The 22943-nt window shown below is 63.1% G+C and overlaps 2 protein-coding genes across 2 annotated transcripts in view; both read left to right on the forward strand.

The window, feature by feature from the left end:
- The first annotated feature begins 1026 nt into the window (after window positions 1–1026).
- Window positions 1027–12041, forward strand: LOC135288613 (epoxide hydrolase 3-like). The gene is made up of 7 exons (XM_064401983.1): window positions 1027–1068; window positions 1170–1424; window positions 3452–3537; window positions 4743–5041; window positions 6866–6969; window positions 8789–8937; window positions 11747–12041. The coding sequence occupies exons 1-7, from the start codon at window positions 1027–1029 to the stop codon at window positions 11976–11978; spliced, it is 1167 nt and encodes a 388-aa protein (XP_064258053.1). The 3' UTR covers window positions 11979–12041.
- A 5311-nt stretch (window positions 12042–17352) lies between these two features.
- The window catches only part of LOC135288614 (uncharacterized), a 24319-nt gene continuing 18728 nt past the window's right edge, over window positions 17353–22943 (forward strand). Inside the window, exon 1 of the mRNA XM_064401984.1 lies at window positions 17353–17500. Within this exon, the coding sequence (XP_064258054.1) occupies window positions 17353–17500 (148 nt within the window). The remainder of the gene's footprint in view (window positions 17501–22943) is intronic.

Below are 22943 nucleotides of genomic sequence, written 5' to 3' on the forward strand. Positions count from 1 at the left end.
TCCCTTTGTCCCCATCTGTCCGTTTGTCCCCAGGGGTCCCTGTCCCCCCAGCTGTCCCTGTCCCCAGGTGTCCCCGCTGTCCCCATGTCCCCACTGTCCCCACATCCCCATCTGTCCCTTTGTCCCCAGGTGTGGCCATGCCGTGCCACCTGCTGTCGCTGCTGCTGGCCCCCACGCGCGTCCTGCTGTCCCCATGTCCCCACTATCCCCATCTGTCCCCATGTCCCCATGTCCGTTTGTCCCCAGGTGTCGCCGCTGTGGCCATGCCGCGCTGCCTGCTGTCGCTGCTGCTGGCCCCATGTCCCCATGTCCCCAGGTGTCCCCAGGCGTCCCCATGTCCGTTTGTCCCCAGCTGTCCCTTTGTCCCCATGTTCCCAGGTGTGGCCATGCCGCGCCGCCTGCTGTCGCTGCTGCTGGCCCCCACGCGTGTCCTGCTGTCCCCATGTCCCTGTGTCCCCATATCCCCACTATCCCCAGCTGTCCCCATGTCCGTTTGTCCCCAGCTGTCCCCATCTGTCCCTCTGTCCCCAGGTGTGGCCATGCCGCGCCGCCTGCTCTCGCTGCTGCTGGCCCCATGTCCCCATGTCCCCAGGTGTCCCCAGCTGTCCCCATGTCCGTTTGTCCCCATCTGTCCCTCTGTCCCCAGGTGTGGCCATGCCGCGCCGCCTGCTGTCGCTGCTGCTGGCCCCCACGCGTGTCCTGCTGTCCCCATGTCCCTTTATCCCCAGGTGTCCCAGCTGTCCCCATCTGTCCGTTTGTCCCCAGGTGTCCCCAGGTGTCCCTTTGTTCCCATGTCCCCATGTTCCCACTGTCCCCATCTGTCCCTTTGTCCCCAGGTGTCCCCACTATCCCCAGCTGTCCCCACTGTCCCCATGTCCCCATGTCCCTTTGTCCCCAGCTGTCCCCAGCTGTCCCCAGGTATCCCAACTGTCCCCATGTCCCCAGGTGTCCCAGGTGTCCTCATGTCCCCATGTCCCTTTGTCCCCAGCTGTGCCCCCATCTGTCCCCATGTCCCCAGGTGTGGCCATGCCGCGCCGCCTGCTGTCGCTGCTGCTGGCCCCCACGCGTGTCCTGCTGTCCCCATGTCCCCGTGTCCCCATGTCCCCACTATCCCCAGCTGTCCCCATGTCCGTTTGTCCCCAGCTGTCCCTTTGTCCCCATGTCCCCAGGTGTGGCCATGCCGCGCCGCCTGCTCTCGCTGCTGCTGGCCCCCACGCGCGCCCTGCTGGCGCTGCGGGCGCTGCTGGCCCGCGGGGGCCTGGCGGTGGCCGCGGTGGCCTCGGGGGTGGCCTTCGGGCTCTGGGGGGCGGCGCTGCTGCTGCGCCGCGGGCCCCGCGCGGCGCTGGGGCGGCAGCGCCGGGACACGGCCCCGCCCGGGCTGGCCGACGGCACCTTCGGGGAGCACCCGCACCCTGCGGCTGCCGGTCAGCGGGTTCGGGGGGGTCCAGGGGGGGGTTTGAGGGGATTTTGGGGGATTTTAGGGGGATTTTGGGGGGATTTTAGGGGGATTTGGGGGGGATTTTGCGGGTCCTGGGGGGGATTTGGGGGGATTTTGGGGGTCCTGGGGGGGATTTGGGGGGATTTTGGGGGTCCCGGGGGGGAGATTTTGGGGAGTACTGGGGGGAATTTGGGGGCTCCTGGGGGGGTTTGGGGGGTCCTGGAAGGGTTTGGGGGGGATTTGAGGGAATTTTAGGGAGGTACTGGGGGGATTTTAGGGGGATTTAGGGGGATTTTGGGGGGGGATTTTGCGGGTCCTGGGGGGCATTTGGGGGGATTTTGGGGGTCCTGGGGGGGATTTGGGGGGATTTTGGGGGATTTTTTTTTGCATTTTAGGGGGATTTTGGGGAGTACTGGGGGGATTTGGGGGGGGTCTTGGGGGGATTTTGGGGGGTCCTGGTGGGGTTTGGGGGGTCCTGGAAGGGTTTGGGGGGATTTTGGGGGATTTTTTTTGCATTTTAGGGGGATGTTGGGGGGATTTGGGGGGTCTTGGGGGGATTTTGGGGGGTCTTGGGGGGATTTTGGGGGGTCCTAGGGGGATTTGGGGGGGATTTTGGGGGATTTTTTTTTGCATTTTAGGGGGATTTTGGGGAGTACTGGGGAGATTTGGGGGGTCTTGGGGGGATTTTGGGGGGTCCTGGAAGGGTTTGGGGGGATTTTTTTGGCATTTTAGGGGGATTTTGGGGAGAACTGGGGGATTTGGGGGGTCCCTGGGGGGGGTTTGGGGGGTCCTGGGGGGGTTTGGGGGGAATTTTAGGGGGATTTTTGGGGGGGATTTTGCGGGTCCTGGGGGGCATTTGGGGGGATTTTGGGGGTCCCGGGGGGGATTTGGGGGGATTTTGGGGGATTTTTTTTTTGCATTTTAGGGGGATTTTGGGGAGTACTGGGGGGATTTGGGGGGGTCTTGGGGGGATTTTGGGGGGTCCTGGAAGGGTTTGGGGGGGATTTTAGGGGGATTTGGGGGATTTTTTGGGCATTTTAGGGGGATTTGGGGGGGATTTTAGGGGGATTTGGGGGGGGATTTTGCGGGTCCTGGGGGGCATTTGGGGGGATTTTGGGGGGGGCTTGGGGGAGATTTTGGGGAGTACTGGGGGGATTTGGGGGGTCTTGGAGAGATTTTGGGGGGTCCTGGGGGGGTTTGGGGGGGATTTGAGGGGATTTTAGGGAGGTACTGGGGGGATTTTAGGGGGATTTTGGGGGGGTTTGAGGGAGATTTTGCGAGGTTTGGGGGGAGATTTTGGGGGTCCTGGGGGGTTTTGGGGGGGATTTTGGGGGTCCTGGGGGGAATTTGGGGGGGGTTGGGGAGTTTTGGGGGGATTTAGGGGGTCTTGGGGGGAGTTTGGGGGGATTTTGTGGAATGCTGGGGGGATTTGGAGGGGCTTGGGGGGTCTTGGGAGGATTTTGGGGGGGGGGTTGGAGGGGATTTGGGGGGGTTGGGGGAGATTTGGGGGACTTTTGGGGCATTTTAGGGGGATTTGGGGGGTCTTGGGGGTATTGGGGGGATTTGGAGAATTTTAGGGGGATTTTGGGAGAGATTTTGGGGAATTTTAGAGGGAATTTTGATGTGAATTTGGGGAAATTTTGGGGTGAATTTGGGGGGGAATTTGGGGGAATTTTGGAGGAATTTGGGGGTGAATTTGGGGGAATTTTGGAGTGAATTTTAGGAGGAATTTGGGGGAATTTGGGGGAATTTTTAGGGGAATTTGGAGCGGAATTTTGGGGGGAATTTTTGGGTGAATTTTGGGGTGAATTTTGTGGTGAATTTGGGGGAATTTTGGGTTCCTCGGGGTGGCTTTGGGGTCGTCCCCAGCGGTGACAACTCCTGGGACAGACCCGGGGGGGGGGTGGGGGGTCCCTGCGGGGGGAGAGGCTGATTTGGGGGTGTCCCCGAGGTGTCCCCTGGGTGTCCCCTGGGTGTCCCCTCAGTGTCCCCTCAGTGTCCCCGTGTCCCCAGGGCTCGGGGCTGCGCCTCCATTACGTCACGCGGGGTCCCCCCGGAGCCCCCCTGGTGCTGCTGCTCCACGGCTTCCCCCAGAACTGGTCAGTGTCCCCAAGGGTGTCCCCAAGGGTCCCCAATGTCCCCAAATGTCACCAAGGGTCCGCACATTTCACCAAGGGTTCCCAAGTGTCCCCCACATGTCCCAGTGTCCCCAGGGTCCCCATTGTCCCCAGTGTCCTGAGGTGTCCCCAGTTGCTCCCAGATTTCCCCAGGTGTCCCCAGTGTCCCCATGTCCTGTGTCCCCAGGTGTCCCCAGTGTCCCCCAAAATTCCCCAGATTTCCCCAGGTGTCCCGGCTGTCCCCATGTCCGGTGTCCCCAGCTGTCCCCAGATATCCCCAGTGTCCCCAGGGGTGTCCCCAGGGGTGTCTCCAGTGTCCCCATGTCCGGTGTCCCCAGTTGTCCCTATGTCCCCAGTGTCCCCAGTGTCCCCAGTGTCCCCATGTCCCCATGTCCGGTGTCCCCAATGTCCCCAGTATCCTCAGTGTCCCCATGTCCAGTGTCCCCAAGGGTGTCCCTGCTGTCCCCAGTGTCCCGGTGTCCTGTGTCTCCCGCTGTCCCCAGGGGTGTCCCCAGTGTCCCCATGTCCCTAGATGTCCCCAATGTCCCCAGTGTCCCAGTATCCTGAGGTGTCCCCAGGGGTGTCCCCAGGGGTGCCCCAAGGGGTGTCCCCATGTCCCCAGTGCCCCCATGTCCCGTGTCCCCAGAGATGTCCTCAGGGGTGTCCCCAGGGGTGTCCCCAGTGTCCCCAGCTGTCCCCATGTCCGGTGTCCCCAGGGGTGTCCCCAGGGGTGTCCCCAGTGTCCCCATGTCCCCAGTGTCCCAGTATCCTGAGGTGTTCCCCAGGGGTGTCCCCAGTGTCCCCAGTGTCCGGTGTCCCCAGGTGTCCCCAATATCCCCAGCTGTCCCCATGTCCTCGTGTCTGGTGTCCCCAGGGGTGTCCCCAGGGGTGTCCCCAGTGTCCCCACTGCCCCCATGTCCCCAGTGTCCCCAGTGTCCCCGGTGTCCCGGTAACCTGAGGTGTTCCCCAGGGGTGTCCCCAGCTGTCCCCATGTCCCAGTGTCCCCAGTGTCCCCAGGGGTGTCCCCAGTGTCCCCAGCTGTCCCCATGTCCCCCAGTGTCCCCAATGTCCCCATGTCCCCAGTGTCCCAGTGTCCCCATGTCCCCAGTGTCCCCAATGTCCCCAGTGTCCCGGTATCCTGAGGTGTTCCTCAGTGTCCCCGTGTCCCCGTGTCCCCATGTCCCCAGGTTCTGCTGGCGTCACCTGCTGCCCGAGCTGAGCGCCCGGTTCCGGGTGGTGGCCCTGGACCTGCGCGGCTGCGGCGCCTCGGAGAAGCCGCCGGGCCGGGACAGCTACCGGCTGGAGCTGCTGCTCGGGGACATCCGCGACGTCATCGAGGCCCTGGGGACACCGGCGGCCGCGCCGCGCTGCGTCCTGGTGGGACACGACTGGGGCGGCGTGCTGGCCTGGGAGCTGGCATCGAGCCACCCGCAGCTGGTGGAGAAACTGGTGGTGATGGACGCGCCGCACAGGGGCGTGATGGCAGGTGACAGCGGGGACAGCGGGGGGACTGGGGACACCAGGGACACTGGGGACGGCGGGGACACCGGGGGGACTGGGGACAGTGGGGACACCGGGGACAGCGGGGGGACTGGGGACACCAGGGACACTGGGGACGGCGGGGACAGCGGGGACAGCGGGGGGACTGGGGACACCAGGGACACTGGGGACAGCGGGGGGACTGGGGACACCGGGGACAGCGGGGACAGCGGGGGGGCTGGGGACACCAGGGACACTGGGGACGATGGGGACAATGGGGACAGCGGGGACAGCGGGGGGACTGGGGACACCAGGGACAGTGCGGGGGATTGGGGGCAGCGGGGACAGCGGGGAGCTGGGGACAGCAGGGGGACTGGGGACACAGGAGGGACTGGGGACAGCGGGGGGATTGGGGACACTGGGCACACTGGGGACACAGGAGGGACTGGGGACAGCGGGGACATTGGGGACACCGGGGACACCGGGGGGGCTAGGGACACCAGGGGGATTGGGGACACTGGGGACACTGGGGGGACTGGGGACAGCGGGGACAGCGGGGGGACTGGGGACAGCGGGGACAGTGGGGACAGTGGGGACAGCGGGGGGGATTGGGGGAACTGGGGACAGCGGGGACACAGGAGGGGCTGGGGGGATTGGGAACACCGGGGACAGCATAGGGACTGGGGACAATAGGGACAGCAGGGACAGCGGGGGGACTGGGGACAGTGGGGACACCGGGGACATTGGGGACAGGGGGGGATTGGGGACAATGGGGACACCAGGGACACTGGGGGGATTGGGGACAGTGGGGATATTGGGGACAGTGGGGGGACTGGGGACACCGGGGACAGTGGGGACACAGGAGAGGCTGGGGGGATTGGGGACACTGGGGACAGCAGGAGGACTGGGGACACTGGGGGGACTGGGGACAGCAGGGAGATTGGGGACAGTGGGGACACCGGGGACACCGGGGGGCTGGGGACAGCAGAGACAGTGGGGGGACTGGGGACAGCGGGGACAACAAGGACAGCGGGGAAATTGGGGATACTGAGGGCAGAAGGGGACTGGGGACACTGGGGGGACTGGGGACACCAGCGGGAATGGGGACAGCATAGGGACTGGGGACAATGGGGACACCAGGGACACCGGGGGGACTGGGGACAGTGGGGACACTGGGGGGATTGGGGACACTGGGGACACCGGGGACAGCAGGGGGGACTGGAGGGGCTGGGGACAGCGGGGACACCGGGGGGACTGGGGACACTGGGGACACCGGGGACGGAGGGGGACTGGGGACAGCGGGGACAGTGGGGACAGCGGGGGGCTGGGGACATTGGGGGGGAGTGGGGGCATTGGGGACATTGGGGGCATTGGGACACTCTGGGGACGGGGAGGATTGGGGACACTGGCAATACTGGGGACATCGGGGACACGGGGGATTGGGGACACTGGGGACATGAAGGGATATTGGGGACATCGGGGACATCAGGGATAATGGGGACATGGGGCACAATGGGGACACTGGGGACAGTGGGGACAGCAGGGGGATTGGGGACATTTGGAACATTGGAGGGATTGGGGACACTGGGGACATGAGGGGACATTGGGGACACTGGCAATACTGGGGACACTGGGGACATGACAGCATATTGGGGACACTGGGGACATCAGGGACACGGGGGGGGTTGGGGACACGAAGGGATATTGGGGACACTGGGGACATTTGGGGCATTGGGGACACCTTGGGGATACTGGGGACTTTGGGGGCATTGGGGACACGAGGGGACACTGGTGGTGTCCCTGTCCCCACGGTGTCCCTGTGCTGTCACAGCGTTCTCAGCCCGTCACCCGTCGCAGCTGCTCCGTTCCTGTTACCTGTTCCTGTTCCAGCTGCCCTGGCTGCCCGAGCTGCTGCTGTCCCTGGCCGACTTCCAGGTCAGCTGTCCCCTCCCTGTCCCCTCCCTGTCCCCTCTGTCCCCTCCCTGTCCCCTCTGTCCCCTCTGTCCCCTCCCTGTCCCCTCCTGTCCCCTCTGTCCCCTCTGTCCCCTCTCTGTCCCCTCTGTCCCCTCTGTCCCCTCTGTCCCCTCCCTGTCCCCTCCTGTCCCCTCGCTGCCATCCCCCACCCCAAGGAGCTCCTCAAGAAACCCCCAAAGGGGCGACACCCAACCCCAAAGCCTTGTCCCCCTCTTTGTCCCAAATTTCAGGGGTGGTGACCCCACCCAGTCCCCGTGTCCCCCTCTTTGTCCCCAATTTTTGGGGCTTCATGTCACCCAGACCTCATGTCCCCCTCTTTGTCCCCAATTTTTGGGGCTTGATGTCATCCAAACCTTGTTTCCCCCTCTTTGTCCCCAATTTCAGGGGTGGTGACACCACCTAGACCTCGTGTCCCCCTCTCTGTCGCCAATTTTTGAGAGGTTGATGTCATCCAAACCTTGTTTCCCCCTCTTTGTCCCCAATTTTTGGGGCTTCATGTCACCCAGACCTCATGTCTTCCCTCTTTGTCCCCAATTTTTGGGGCTTGATGTCATCCAAACCTTGTTTCCCCCTCTTTGTCCCCAATTTCAGGGGTGGTGACACCACCCAGTCCCCATTTCCCCCTCTTTGTCCCCAATTTCAGGGGTGGTGACACCACCTAGACCTCGTGTCCCCCTCTCACCCAAACCTTATTTCCCCGGGGCTTGATGTCACCCAGACCTCGTGTCCTCCATTTTGTCATCATTTCCCCCATTTTGTCCCCAATTTTCAGGAGCTTGGTGACACCCAGATCTCTTTCTCCCCAATTTTGGGGCTTGATGCCACCCAGACCTCGTGTCCCCCTCTTTGTCCCCAATTCTGGGGAGTGGTGGCACCACCCAGCCCCCATTTCCCCCAGTTTGCCCCCAATTTTTGGGGATTGATGTCACCCATGTCCTCCATTTTGTCATCATTTCTCCCATTTTATTACAAATTTCGGGGTCCTGGCACCCCCCAACCCCCATTTTGTCCCCAATTTTGGGGGGTTGATGTCACCCAGACCTCATGTCCTCCATTTTGTCCCAAATTTTCAGGGTCCTGGTGCCCCCCAGCCCAAATTTTCCCCATTTTGTCCCAAATTTTTGGGGTCCAAACACCCCCCAATCCCCAATTTCCCCATTTTGTCCTCAGTTTTCGGGTTCCCGACATCCCCCAGCCCCAATTTCCCCCAATTTGTCCCCAATTTTGGCTGGTTCAGCACCAACATTTTGTCCCCAATTTTGGGTGGTTCAGCACCACCCATTTTCCCCATTTTTTCCCCAATTTTTGGTGGTTCAGCACCACCATTTTTTCCCCAATTTCGGGTGGTTCAGCACCACCGATTTCCCCCATTTTGTCCCCAAATTTTGTATGCTTTAGCGCCACCATTTTTTCCCCAGTTTTGGGTGGTTCAGCACCACCCATTTCCCCCATTTTGTCCCAAATTTTCAGGTTCCTGGCACCCCCAGCCCCAATTTCCCCCATTTTTTCCCCAATTTCGGCTGGTTCAGCACCACCATTTTTTCCCCAATTTTGGTAGTTCAGCACCACCAATTTTTCCCCAACTTCGGATTGTTCGGCACCACCAATTTTTCCCCAATTTTGGGTGGTTCAGCACCACCATTTTCCCCAATTTCGAGTGGTTCAGCACCACCATTTTTTCCCCAATTTTGGGTGGTTCAGCACCACCAATTTGTCCCAAATTTTGGCTGGTTCAGCACCACCGATTTCCCCCATTTTGTCCCCAATTTGGGGTCCCCAGCTGGTGAGGACGTTCCTGACCAGCGCCTGGACGGGCATCCAGGACCCGGCGTGGCGGCTCTCGGAGCAGGAGCTCGACTCGTACCTGTTCAGCCTCTCGCAGCCCGGGGGGCTCAGCCCGCCCATCCACTACTACCGCAACCTCTTCCGGTGCCCGGGGGGCTTGGGGGGTCCCAGCTGGGTGGTGGGACCCCGCTGGGTGGCCCCAGTTGGGTTTGGGATGGTCCAGTTGGGTTTGGGATGATCCCAGTTGGGTGGTGGGACCCCACTGGGTGATCCCAGTTGGGTTTTGGGTGGTCCCAGTTGGATTTGGATTCTTCCAGTTGGGTTGGGGTGCATGTGGTTGGGTTTGGGATGACCCCATTTGGGTTTTGGGTGGTCCCAGTTGGGTTTGGGTGATCCCAGTTGGGTTTGGGTGATCCCATTTGGGTTTTGGGTGGTCCCAGTTGGGTTTGGAATGTTCCCAGTTGGGTTTGGGTGATCCCAGTTGGGTTTGGGTGATCCCAGTTGGGTTTGGGTGTTCCCAGTTGGGTTTGGAATGTTCCCAGTTGGGTTTGGGTGATCCCAGTTGGGTTTGGGTGTTCCCAGTTGGGTTTGGGTGATCCCAGTTGGGTTTGGGTGATCCCAGTTGGGATTGGGATGATCCCAGTTGGGTTTGGGTGATCCCAGTTGGGTTTGGGTGTTCCCAGTTGGGATTGGGTGTTCCCAGTTGGGATTGGGATGTTCCCAGTTGGGTTTGGGTGGTCCCAGTTGGGTTTGGGTGATCCCAGTTGGGTTTGGGTGATCCCAGTTGGGATTGGGTGTTCCCAGTTGGGATTGGGATGTTCCCAGTTGGCTTTGGGTGATCCCAGTTGGGTTTGGGTGATCCCAGTTGGGTTTGGGATGTTCCCAGTTGGGTTTGGGTTCTCCCAGTTGGGTTTGGGTGATCCCAGTTGGGTTTGGGTGATCCCAGTTGGGTTTGGGATGTTCCCAGTTGGGTTTGGGTGATCCCAGTTGGGTTTGGGGTGTCCCCCAGGTGTCCCCCGGTGTCCCTGACGGTGTCCCCTCCCCCTCAGGGACACGCCCATCCCATGAGAGCCGCCTGTCCCCCATTGTCCCAAGGTGTCCCCGACCCTGTCCCCATGTCCCCCCGGTGTCCCCAGGTGTCCCTGTCTGTGTCCCCCCATGTCCCCATGTGTCCCTGACCCTGTCCCCAAGGTGTCCCCCAGGTGTCCCTGACCCTGTCTCCATGTCCCCCCATTGTCCCAAGGTGTCCCCCAGGTGCCCCTGACCCTGTCCCCAAGGTGTCCCCATGTCCCCCAGGTGTCCCTGTCTGTGTCCCCGCGTTGTCCCCCAGGTGTCCCTGACCCTGTCCCGCCTGTCCTGTGTCCCCAAGGTGTCCCCAGCTGTCCCTCTCTGTGTCCCCAGGTGTCCCTGACGGTGTCCCCAGGGTGTCCCCACCTTGTCCCCAAGGTGTCCCCAGGGTGTCCCATGTCCCCAGGTGTCCCCCCCGTCCCTGACGCTCTCCCCTCCCCCCCGCAGGGACACGCCCATCCCTCAGGAGCCGCCCCCTCCCCCCATTGTCCCCATGTCCCCAGGGTGTCCCCATGTCCCTCTCTGTGTCCCCCAGGGTGTCCCCAAGGTGTCCCCATGTGTCACTGTCTGTGCCCCCAAGGTGTCCCCAGGGTGTCCCTGACCGTGACCCCTCCCCCCCCGTGCAGGGACACGCCCATCCCGCGCGAGCCGCCCCCTCCCCCCATTGTCCCCATGTCCTCAGGGTGTCCCCCCCTTGTCCCCAGGGTGTCCCCCCCTTGTCCCCAGGGTGTCCCCCATGTCCTCAGGGTGTCCCCCGGTGTCCCTGTCTGTGTCCCCCATGACCCCAGGGTGTCCCCATGTCCCCAGCTGTCCCTGTCTGTGTCCCCAGGGTGTCCCCAGGGTGTCCCCAAGGTGTCCCCAAGGTGTCCCCAAGGTGTCCCCCAGGTGTCCCCAAGGTGTCCCCAGGGTGTCCCCAGGGTGTCCCCAGGGTGTCCCCAAGGTGTCCCCATGTCCCCCAGGGTGTCCCCAGGGTGTCCCCAAGGTGTCCCCATGTCCCCCAGGGTGTCCCCAGGGTGTCCCCAAGGTGTCCCCATGTCCCCAGGGTGTCCCCCAGGTGTCCCCCAGGTGTCCCCCAGGTGTCCCCATGTCCCCAGGGTGTCCCCCATGTCCTCAGGGTGTCCCCCGGTGTCCCTGTCTGTGTCCCCCATGACCCCAGGGTGTCCCCATGTCCCCAGCTGTCCCTGTCTGTGTCCCCAAGGTGTCCCCAGGGTGTCCCCAGGGTGTCCCCAAGGTTTCCCCAAGGTGTCCCCCAGGTGTCCCCAAGGTGTCCCCAGGGTGTCCCCAAGGTGTCCCCAGGGTGTCCCCAGGGTGTCCCCAAGGTGTCCCCATGTCCCCCAGGGTGTCCCCAAGGTTTCCCCAAGGTGTCCCCAGGGTGTCCCCAAGGTTTCCCCAAGGTGTCCCCCAGGTGTCCCCAAGGTGTCCCCAGGGTGTCCCCAAGGTGTCCCCAGGGTGTCCCCAGGGTGTCCCCAAGGTGTCCCCATGTCCCCCAGGGTGTCCCCAAGGTTTCCCCAAGGTGTCCCCAGGGTGTCCCCAAGGTGTCCCCAGGGTGTCCCCAGGGTGTCCCCAAGGTTTCCCCAAGGTGTCCCCCAGGTGTCCCCAAGGTGTCCCCAGGGTGTCCCCAAGGTGTCCCCAGGGTGTCCCCAGGGTGTCCCCAAGGTGTCCCCATGTCCCCCAGGGTGTCCCCAAGGTTTCCCCAAGGTGTCCCCAGGGTGTCCCCAAGGTGTCCCCAGGGTGTCCCCAGGGTGTCCCCAAGGTGTCCCCATGTCCCCCAGGGTGTCCCTGTCTGTGCCCCCAGGGTGTCCCCCATGTCCCCCAGGGTGTCCCCAGGGTGTCCCCAGGGTGTCCCCTCAGTGTCCCTGACGCTGTCCCCTCCCCCCCGGTGCAGGGACACGCCCATCCCGCGCGAGCCGCCCCCTCCCCCCACGCTGCTGCTCTGGGGCTCCCGCGACGCCTTCCTGGACCCGCGCCTGGGCCCCGCCCACCTGCGCTGGCTCCGCCCCTCCGCCCGCCTCCGCCTCCTGCCCGGCGCCTCCCATTGGCTGCCCGAGGAGCGGCCCCGCCCCCTGGCCAAGCTGATTGGCGAGTTCCTCGGGGGCGGGGCCGAGGAGGGCTCCTAGCCACGCCCAGGATTGGGGGGGCGGGGGAAGGGCGGGGTTTGGGTGGGGGTCCCAACATCTGGGATGGGGGGGGGTGGGACCCCAACATCTGGAATGGGGACCCTGAAATTTGGGGGGAGACCCCAACATCTGGAACGGGGACCCCAACATCCGGAAGGGACCCCAACATCTGGAACGGGGACGCTGAAATTTGGGCGACGCCCTCAACATCTGGAATTGGGACCCCCGGGGGGGTGCTGGGACCCCCAACATCTGGACGGGGACCCCAAGGTCAGGGAATGAGACCCCAACATCTGGATGAGGGCCCCCAACATCTGGGCGGGACCCCCCCCAAAGGTCAAGAGTGATGGGACCCCAACATCTGGACGGGGACCCCAAGGTCAGGGAATGGGACCCCAACATCTGGAATGGGGGCCTTGAAATGCGCGGGGAGACCCCAACATCTGGATGGGGACCCCAACATTGGGAGGGTCCTGGTGGGGACCCCCAACATCTGGAATGGGGACCCCCAGCCGGGGTTGGCGCCCCCCAACATCTGGAGGGGGCCTCGCTCAGCTGGGGGTGGGGAGGGGAGAGACCCCCCCCCCCCAAAAAAACATCTGGGCAAGGCCCCGCCCCCCAACATCTGGATTGGGACCCTTCCCCCTCCCCCCCATCCCCCAAAATAAAACATCTGGCGGGGCCGGCCCCGAATAAATGGGGGTGAGACGGAAAGGGGGGAGGGGCGGGAATTGTGGGGGAGGGGCGCGGGGGATTTGGGGTTCTGGGGGGTGGGGGAGGGGATTTGGTGGGAGGGGCTTTTTTTGGGGTGGGGGAGGGGTGGGAGTTTGGGGTGGGGGATGGGAATTTTGCGGGGGAGGGGCTTTTTTTGGGGGGTTCTGGGTGGAAATTTGGGGGGGGTGGGGGATGGGTGAGAAATTTTTGGGGGGGGGGTGGGGGATGGGCCGAGCATTGGGGTGGGGGGAGGGGCGCGCGGGGAATTTGGGAGCCTCCCCCCCCCCCCTCCCCTCCCCCTCTCTAAGCCTCTTACGGGGCCCCGGCGGCCGCGGATTAACGGGGGGGGGGAGGGGCGGGGGGGACCCCGCGCTGCCCCTCCCCCACCCTCCCCAAATCCCCGTCCCGGCCGTGCCCGGCCCGCCCCTCCCCCACTCCCAGTTGAACCAGTTGGACCGGCCGGGCTGGGGAGGGGGGAGGGGCAGAGCCCGCGCGCGCCCCTCCCCCACCCCCGCGGGGGCGGCGCCCGCGAGGTCCCCAAATCCCTTTGGTGTCCCCAAATCCCCGCGGTGTCCCCAAATCCCTTTGGTGTCCCCAAATCCCTTTGGTGTCCCCAAATCCCCTTTGGTGTCCCCAAATCCCCGCGGGGTCCCCAAATCCCCGCGGTGTCCCCAAATCCCTTTGGTGTCCCCAAATCCCCTTTGGTGTCCCCAAATCCCCGCGAGGTCCCCAAATCCCCTTTGGTGTCCCCAAATCCCCGCGGTGCCACTCTCGGGGTCCCCAAATCCCTTTGGTGTCCCCAAATCCCCGCGGTGTCCCCAAATCCCTTTGGTGTCCCCAAATCCCCGCGGGGTCCCCAAATCCCCGCGGTGTCCCCAAATCCCCGCGGTGTCCCCAAATCCCTTTGGTGTCCCCAAATCCCCTCGGGGTCCCCAAATCCCCTTTGGTGTCCCCAAATCCCTTTGGTGTCCCCAAATCCCCTTTGGTGTCCCCAAATCCCTTTGGTGTCCCCAAATCCCCTTTGGTGTCCCCAAATCCCTTTGGTGTCCCCAAATCCCCGCGAGGTCCCCAAATCCCTGCGGTGCCACCCTCGGTGTCCCCAAATCCCCCCCGCCCCGTGTCCCCACCCTGTGTCACCTCCATGTCCCCAAGTCCCCTCCGTGTCACCATCGTGTCCCCTCCCTGTCCCCAAGTCCCTTCCAGTGTCCCCTCCATGTCCCCATTGTGTCCCCAAGTCCCCTCCATGTCACCATCGTGTCCCCTCCATGTCCCCGTGCCCCCTCCATGTCCCCTCCGTGTCCCTTTGGTGTCCCCAAACCCCCGCGGTGCCACCTCGGTGTCCCCAAATCCCCCCTGTGTCCCCTCCAGGTCCCTTTCTGTGTCCCCACCCTGTGTCACCTCCATGTCCCCGTGTCCCCTCCGTGTCCCTCTGGTGTCCCCAGGTCCCCGCGGTGCCACCTCGGTGTCCCTTTCCTGTCCCTCTGGTGTCCCCAGGTCCCCGCGGTGCCACCCTCGGTGTCCCTTTCCTGTCCCTTTGGTGTCCCCAGGTCCTCTCCAGGGCCTTTTCTGTGCCCTCTCCGTGTCCCTAGCCCATGTCCCCAAATCCCCTCCATGTCCCCTCATTCCCTCCTTGTCCCTTTTGTGTCCCCAAGTCCCCTCCAGGTCCCTTCCAGTGTCCCCTCTGTGTGTCCCTTGTCCCCATCCCTGTCCCTGCCATGTCCCCATGTCCCCTCAGTGTCCCCTCCGTGTGTCCCTTGTCCCCATCCCTGTCCCTGCCATGTCCCCTCAGTGTCCCCGTCCCTCCTGTCCCTGTCACTGCCTGTCCCTCATCTCTCATTGTGTCCCTTGTCCCCATCCCTGTCCCTGCCATGTCCCCATGTCCCCTCAGTGTCCCTGTCCCTCCTGTCCCTGTCACTGCCTGTCCCTCATCTCTCATTGTGTCCCTTGTCCCCATCCCTGTCCCTGCCATGTCCCCATGTCCCCTCAGTGTCCCTGTCCCTCCTGTCCCTGTCACTGCCTGTCCCTCATCTCTCATTGTGTCCCTTGTCCCCATCCCTGTCCCTGCCATGTCCCCTCAGTGTCCCCATCCCTGTCCCTGTCCCATCCCTGTCCATCCCTGTCCCCCCCGTGTCCCCATGTCCCATGTCTGTCCCCTCAGTGTCCCCGTGTCTGTCCCCATCCCCATCCCTGTCCCTGTCCCATCCCTGTCCCCATGTCCCATGTCTGTCCCCTCAGTGTCCCCATCCCTCCTGTCCCCACTGTGTCCCCTGCTGTGTCCCCATGTCGTCCCCATCCCTGTCCCCTCAGTGTCCTCGTCCCTGTCCCCTCAGTGTCCCCGTGTCTGTCCCCGCAGTGTCCCCGTGTCTGTCCCCGCAGTGTCCCCATCCCTGTCTGTTCCATGTCCTGTGTCTGTCCCCATCCGTGTCTGTCCCCTGTCCCCATCCCTGTTCCCCCCTCAGTGTCCCCATCCCTGTCCCCCCCGTGTCCCATGTCTGTCCCCATCCCTGTCCCCCCCGTGTCCCCCCCGTGTCCCGTGTCTGTCCCCTCAGTGTCCCCCCCATGTCCCGTGTCTGTCCCCTCAGTGTCCCCCCCATGTCCCATCTCTGTCCCCATCCCTGTCCCCCCCGTGTCCCGTGTCTGTCCCCATCCCTGTCCCCACCGTGTCCCCCCCGTGTCCCCTGTCTGTCCCCCCGTGTCCCCCCCGTGTCCCGTGTCTGTCCCCATCCCTGCCCCCCCCGTGTCCCCGTGTCTGTCCCCGCGTTGCCATGGCCACGGCGGAAAATAGGACACGGGGAGGGGCCGGGGGACACCGGACACGGGGACACGGGGACAGCGATGGGGACACCGGACACAGACACGGACACGGGGACAGTGACAGGGACACCAGACACAGACATGGGGACACGGGGACACAGGGACACCAGACACAGACACGGACACGGGGACAGCGACAGGGACACCGGACACGGACATGGGGACACGGGGACACCGGACACGGGGACACGGGGACAGCAACAGGGACACCAGACACGGACATGGGGACAGCGACAGGGACACCAGACACAGACACTGACACGGGGACAGGGACACCGGACACGGACACAGGGACAGGGACACCGGACACGGGGACATGGGGACAGTGACAGGGACACCAGACACAGACACGGGGACACTGCCAGGCACATGGGGACACCAGACACAGGGACATGGGGACACGGGAACAGAAGGGACACAGAAAGGGACCCAGGGGACACCGGACACGGACAGGGGGACACTGACAGGGACAGGGGGACGAGGGGGAGGACACTGACATGGACAGGGGGACATGGGGACACGGGGACACCAGCACAGACGTGGGGACAAGGGACACAGACACGGGGACAGTGAACATGGGGACAACGAAATGGAGATGGGGACAATGACAGGGGCATTGACACAGACAGGGGGACCATGGAATGGACAGGGGGACACGGACGGGGACACGGACATGGGGACACTGACAGGGACACGGGGACACGGGGACATGGGGACACAGGGACATGGGGACACGGGGACATGGGGACACTGACAGGGACATGGGGACACGGGGACATGGGGACACGGGGACATGGGGACACGGGGACAATGGAATGGACAGGGGGACACCGGACACGGGGACATGAACATGGGGACACCGACAGGGACATGGGGACACCGGACACGGACAGGGGGACACCGTGGGGACACGGGGACACCAACAGGGACACGGACACGGGGACATGGGGACAATGGACACGGACAGGGACAGAGGGACACGGACAGGGGGACACCGGACACGGACAGGAGGACACCGGACACGGACAGGGTGACACTGACAGGGACAGGGGGACACGGTGGGGACACGGGGACGCTCCCAGTGCTCCCAGTGCTCCCAGTGTCCCCCTCCCTCCCGGCCCCGCCCCTTTCCCCGCGAGCCGGGGGAGGGGGCGTGGCCTCCAGCCCCGCTCCCCATCACGTGACCGCAGGTGCGCCCCGCCCCCTCCCCGCCCCCCCCCCCCTCCCCGCACCTGGCGCTCGCCCGGAACCGCCCGGAACCGCCCGAACCCCCCCGAACCGCCCCCGAAACCCACCCGAACCGGGCCGAAGCCTCTCCGAGCCCACCCGAAGCCTCTCCGAGCCCACCCGAAGCCGCCGAGCCCACACGAAGCCTTCCCGCGGCGGCCGAACCCACCCGAGGCTTTTCTGAGGCGGCCGAACCCACCCGAATCCTCTCCGAGCCTTTCCGAGCCCACCCGAAGCCGCCGAACCCAGCCGAAGCCTCCCCGAACCCACCCGAAGCCTTTCTGAGGCGGCCGAACCCACCCGAGGCTTTTCCGAGCCCACCCGAAGAGGCCGAACCCGGCCGAAGCCTTTTCGAGCCTCTCCGAACCCACCCGAAGCTTTCTGAGGGGGCCGAACCCACCCGAAGCCTTCCCGAACCCACCCGAAGCCGCCGAATCCATCCGAACCCACCCGAGGCTTTTCTGAGGCGGCCGAACCCACCCGAATCCTCCCCGAGCCCACCCGAAGCCCCTCCGAGCGCACCCGAAGCCTTCCCGAGCGCGGCCGAAGCCGCTCCGAGCGCGGCCGAAGCGGCGCCGGTGGCCGCGGTGGCCCCGGTGGCCCCGGCGGTGGCCCCGCGATGGTGGCGGCTCCTCCGGCCGCCGCCGCCGCCATGCGCCGGGGGTTCCTGGTGCCCGAGATCCGCCCGCTGGACCAGTACGACGGGGCTCGGGCTCGCAGCGCCGCCAGCCTGGCCTGGGCCATCGCCACCGGCTACGGCGGCGCCGGTAGGAGCGGGCGGGGACCGGGGACGGGAGCCGGGGATGGCCCGGAGGGGGTGGGGGGAGGTTGTGGGTACCGGGGAGGGCGCCCGGTGGTACCGGAGGGGTCCCGGTGGTACCGGAGGGGTCCCGGTACCGAATGGGGAGGGGACTAATACCGACACCGGGAGTGGGGAGGGGTCCCGGTGGTACCGGAGGGGTCCCGGTGATGAATGGGGAGGGGGCTGGTACCGACACCGAGAGTGGGGAGGGGTCCCGGTGGTACCGGAGAGGTCCCGGTGGTACCGGGAGGGGAGGTTCCGGCACTGGGGAGGCGTCCCGGTGGTACCGGAGAGGTCCCGGTGATGAATGGGGAGGGGGCTGGTACCGACACCGAGAGTGGGGAGGGGTCCCCGGTACCGAGTCCGGTACTGGGGAGGGGTCCCGGTGGTACCGGAGAGGTTCTGGTGATGAATGGGGAGGGGGCTGGTACCGACACCGGTACTGGGGAGGGGTCCCGGTGGTACCGGAGGGGTCCCGGTGGTACCGGAGGGGAGGTTCCGGCACTGGGGAGGGGTCCCGGTACCCAATGGGGGTCTCTGGTACCGAGTCCGGGAGTGGGGAGGGGTCCCGGTGGTACCGGAGGGGAGGTTCCGGTACTGGGGGGGGGGTCCCGGTCCCGTGGGGGGGGTCCCGGTCCCGGTCCCGGTCCCGGCGGGCTGCGCTCGAGGGGGGGCGGGGCGAGATTGAATTTGGGGAGGGGTCCCGGTTAATATTTTGGGGAGGGGTCCCGGTTAATATTTGGGGGAGGGGTCCCCGTTAATATTTTGGGGAGGGGTCCCCGGTGCTGATTTGGGGGGGGGGGGGGTCCCGGTGAGGATTTTGGGGGCGGTCCCCGTTAATATGTGGGGAGGGGTCCTGGTAATGATTTTGAGGAGGGGTCCTCGGTTAATATTTGGGGGAGAGGTCCCGCTGATGATTTTGGGGAGGGGTCTCCGGTTTATATTTGGGGAGGGGTCCCTGGTTTATATTTTTTGGGGGGGGGGGTCCCGGTGATATTTTGGGGAGGGGTCCTCAGTTAATATTTGGGGAGGGGTCCCCGGTTAAGATTTTGGGGAGGGGTCCCCGGTTTATATTTTGGGGAGGGGTCCCTGGTTTATATTTTAGGGAGGGGTCCCCGGTTAATATTTTGGGGGGGGGGGTCCCCAATCCCGGGGTTCCCCCCCCTCCCCCCGCCCGCTTTTGTTGCAGTCTGGGGGGGGGGGGGGCTGTGACGTCGCGCTGTGACGTCACAGGGCGGGACCCCCCTCTTTAAGCCCCGCCCCCTGCGGTGCTCGGTTGGGGGGGGGGGCGGGGAGGGGAATTGGGGACCCCCGCCAAAACAGGGACCCCCCCCAGGTGCTTTGGGGACCCCTGCCAAAAATTTTGGGACCCCCCAGGTGAATTTGGGACCCCCCCAGGTATTTTTGGACCCCCCCGTGACCCCCCCAGGTGTTTTGGGGACCCCTCCCAAGTATTTTGGGACCCCCCCCCCAGGTGAATTTTGGGACCCCCCCCAGGTATTTTGGGGAACCCCCTCCAGGTGTTTTAGGGACCCCCCAGGTGAATTTTGGGACCCTCCAGGTGATTTAGGACCCCCAAAAGTGACCCCCCCCCCCCAGGTGTTTTAGGGACCCCCCCAGGTGAATTTTTGGGACCCCCCAGGTGAATTTTGGGACCCCCCAGGTGATTTAGGGACCCCCCAGATGCTTTGGGACCCCCCCCAGGTATTTTTGGGACCCCTCCCAATTATTTTGGGGACCCCCTCAGGTGAATTTTGGGATCCCCAGGTGATTTAGGGACCCCCCCGGTCCCTCCCAGGGGTCAAAGTCCCCCCCCCGCCCCCCCCAAACGCCCTTTGGCCGGGGGGGGAGGGGCAGGGGGAGGGGCAGTGGGGGAGGGGAGGGAGCGATTCACACCTGGGGGGGCGGGGGAGGGACAGGTGAGGGTCCCACGGGTGCCAGGGACAGGTGAGGGTCCCACAGGACAGGTGAAGGTCCCATGGGTGCCACAGGACAGGTGAGGGTCCCATGGGTGCCATGGACAGGTGAGGGTCCCATGGGTGCCACAGGACAGGTGAGTGTCCCATGGGTGCTGAGGGACAGGTGAGGGTCCCATGGGTGCCACAGCACAGGTGAGGGTCCCATGGGTGCTGTGGGACAGGTGAGGGTCCCATGGGTGCCGTGGGACAGGTGAGGGTCCCATGGGTGCCATGGACAGGTGAGGGTCCCATGGGTGCTGTGGGACAGGTGAGGGTCCCATGGGTGCTGAGGGACAGGTGAGGGTCCCATGGGTGCCATGGACAGGTGAGGGTCCCATGGGTGCTGTGGGACAGGTGAGGGTCCCATGGGTGCTGAGGGACAGGTGAGGGTCCCATGGGTGCCATGGACAGGTGAGGGTCCCATGGGTGCTGTGGGACAGGTGAGGGTCCCATGGGTGCTGAGGGACAGGTGAGGGTCCCATGGGTGCCAGGGACAGGTGAGGGTCCCACAGCACAGGTGAGGGTCCCATGGGTGCTGAGGGACAGGTGAGGGTCCCATGGGTGCCATGGACAGGTGAGGGTCCCATGGGTGCTGTGGGACAGGTGAGGGTCCCATGGGTGCTGTGGGACAGGTGAGGGTCCCATGGGTGCCAGGGACAGGTGAGGGTCCCATGGGTGCCACAGCACGGATGAGGGTCCCACAGGACAGGTGAGGGTCCCATGGGTGCCATGGACAGGTGAGGGTCCCATGGGTGCCAGTCCCAGGTGTCCCCAGGTGTCCCCTGGGCATGGCCCTTTCCCACGCGGGTGGGGGTGGGGCAGGTGCGGGGCCCGTCCCCTCCCCCACCCCGCTGTGGGCGTGGCCCCGCCCCTCCCCCACCCCTGGAATGTGCCCCTCCCCCACCCGCGGGGCCCTGGGCCGGGGTTTGGGGGCCCTCGGGGGGTCCCCGTGGTCACTCCTGGGGTCTCCAGGGGCGGTTTTGGGTTTTCCAGGTGGAATTTTAGGGTCTCCAGGTGGAATTTTGGGGTCTCCATGACCAATTTTGGGGTCTCAACCAATTTTAGGGTCTCCATGGCCAATTTTGGGGTCTCCAGGGTTAATTTTGGGGTCTCTGTGGTCACTCTTGGGGTCTCCAGGTGGAATTTTGGGGTCTCCGGGGTCTCCAGGGTCAATTTTGGGGTCTCCATGATGAATTTTGGGGTCTCCAGGGCTGATTTTGGGGATTTGAACAATTTTGGGGTCTCCAGGGGCAATTTTGGGGTCTCCAGGGGCAATTTTGGATCTCTGTGGTCACTCTCGGGGTCTCCATGACCAATTTTGGGGTCTCCAGGTGGAATTTTGGGGTCTCCATGACCAGTTTTGGGGTCTCAACCAATTTTAGGGTCTCCATGGTCAATTTTGGGTCTCCAGGGTTAATTTTGGGGTCTCTGTGGTCACTCTTGGGGTCTCCAGGTGGAATTTTGGGGTCTCCATGATGAATTTTGGGGTCTCCAGGGCTGATTTTGGGGATTTGAACAATTTTGGGGTCTCCAGGGGCAATTTTGGGGTCTCCAGGGGCAATTTTGGATCTCTGTGGTCACTCTCGGGGTCTCCATGACCAATTTTGGGGTCTCCAGGTGGAATTTTGGGGTCTCCATGACCAGTTTTGGGGTCTCCATGACCAAATTTGGGGTCTCAACCAATTTTAGGGTCTCCATGGTCAATTTGGGGTCTCCAGGGTTAATTTTGGGGTCTCTGTGGTCACTCTTGGGGTCTCCATGGCAAATCTTGGGGTCTCCAGGTGGAATTTTGGAGTCTCCAGGGTCAGTTTTGGGTTCTCAACCAATTTTGGGGTTTCCATGATGAATTTTGGGGTCTCCAGGGCTTATTTTGGAGTCTCCAGGTGGAATTTTGGAATCTCCATGACCAATTTTGGGGTCTGTGTAGCCAATTTTGGGGTCTCCATGGCTGTTGGGGGTCCCGGTGGTCCTTGGGGGTCTCCATGATCATGGTTGGTGTCTCCAGGTGGAATTTTGGGGTCTCCACAGCCAATTTTGGGGTCTCCAGGGTTGATTTTGGGGACTTGAACAATTTTGGGTCTCCAGGGTCAATTTTGGGGTCTCCATGACCAATTTTGGGGTCTCCAGGTGAAATTTTGGGGTCTCCAGGTGTAATTTTGGGGTCCCCGTGGTCACTCTTGGGGTCTCCATGACCAATTTTGGGGTCTCCATGATGAATTTTGGGGTCTCCAGGGCTGATTTTGGGGACTTGAACAATTTGGGGTCTCCAGGGGCAATTTTGGATCTCTGTGGTCACTCTCGGGGTCTCCATGACAAATTTTGGGGTCTCCATGACCAAATTTGGGGTCTCCAGGTGGAATTTTGGGGTCTCCAGGGTCAATTTTGGGGTCTCCAGGGTTGATTTTGGGGACTTGAACAATTTTGGGTCTCCAGGGGCAATTTTGAGGTCTCCATGACCAAATTTGGGGTCTCCATGACCAATTTTGGGGTCTCCATGATGAATTTTGGGGTCTCCAGGGGCAATTTTGGGGTCTCCAGGTGGAATTTTGGGGTCTCCAGGTGGAATTTTGGGGTCTCCAGGGTCAATTTTGGGGTCTTCAGGTGGAATTTTGGGGTCTCCAGGTGGAATTTTGGGGTCTCCATGGCCAGTTTTGGGGTCTCCATGACCAATTTTGGGGTCTCCAGGTGGAATTTTGGGGTCTCCATGACCAATTTTTGGGTCTCCAGGTGTAATTTTGGGTCTCCAGGGGCAATTTTGGGGTCTCTGTGGTCACTCTTGGGGTCTCCATGATGAATTTTGGGGTCTCTAGGTGGAATTTTGGGGTCTCCAGGTGGAATTTTGGGGTCTCCATGGCCAGTTTTGGGGTCTCTGTGGTTTTTGGGGTCCCCGTGGTCATTGCTGGGGTCTTCTGGGGTTCGTGGTATCCATGGTGGGGCAGTGTCCGTCGGTCAGTGTCCGTCTGTCTGTCCATGGCGTGTCCATCCCGGGGCAGTGTCCGTCTGTCCCTGGTGGGCCCCAGATGACCTTGGACCCCATGGATCCCACTTTTAACCCTTTCTTTCCCATTTCCCCCCCCAATTTCCCCATTTTTTTCACTGAAATTCCCATTTTCTCCCCCAAATTTCCCATTTTCTCCCCAAATACCCCATTTTAACCCTTTCCTGTCCATATTAACCCATTTTAACCCTTTCTTTCCCACTTTTGACCCTTTCTATCCCATTTTTCACCCAAATTTCCCATTTTAACCCTTTCATATCCATATTAACCCATATTTAACCCTTCCTTTCCCATTTTAACCCTTCCTTTCCCATTTTAACCCTTTCCTTCCCACTTTTAACCCTTTCTATCCCATTTTTAACCCTTTATTTCCCACTTCAACCCCATTTTTAACCCATTATATCCCATTGTTTCACTGAAATTCCCATTTTTTCACTGAAATTCCCCATTTT

This window comes from Passer domesticus, chromosome 34, assembly GCF_036417665.1.
Source record: "Passer domesticus isolate bPasDom1 chromosome 34, bPasDom1.hap1, whole genome shotgun sequence".
Classification (NCBI taxonomy): Eukaryota; Metazoa; Chordata; class Aves; order Passeriformes; family Passeridae; genus Passer; species Passer domesticus.

Bases quoted from the DNA above. Each gene is read 5' to 3' on its own strand.
- LOC135288613 (XM_064401983.1), top strand. From the start codon at position 1,027: ATGCCGCGCCGCCTGCTGTCGCTGCTGCTGGCCCCCACGCGT. The intron at 3,538-4,742 runs GTCAGTGTCCCC...CCATGTCCCCAG, and splicing joins CACGGCTTCCCCCAGAACTG to GTTCTGCTGGCGTCACCTGC. The intron at 6,970-8,788 runs GTCAGCTGTCCC...TGGGGTCCCCAG, and splicing joins TGTCCCTGGCCGACTTCCAG to CTGGTGAGGACGTTCCTGAC.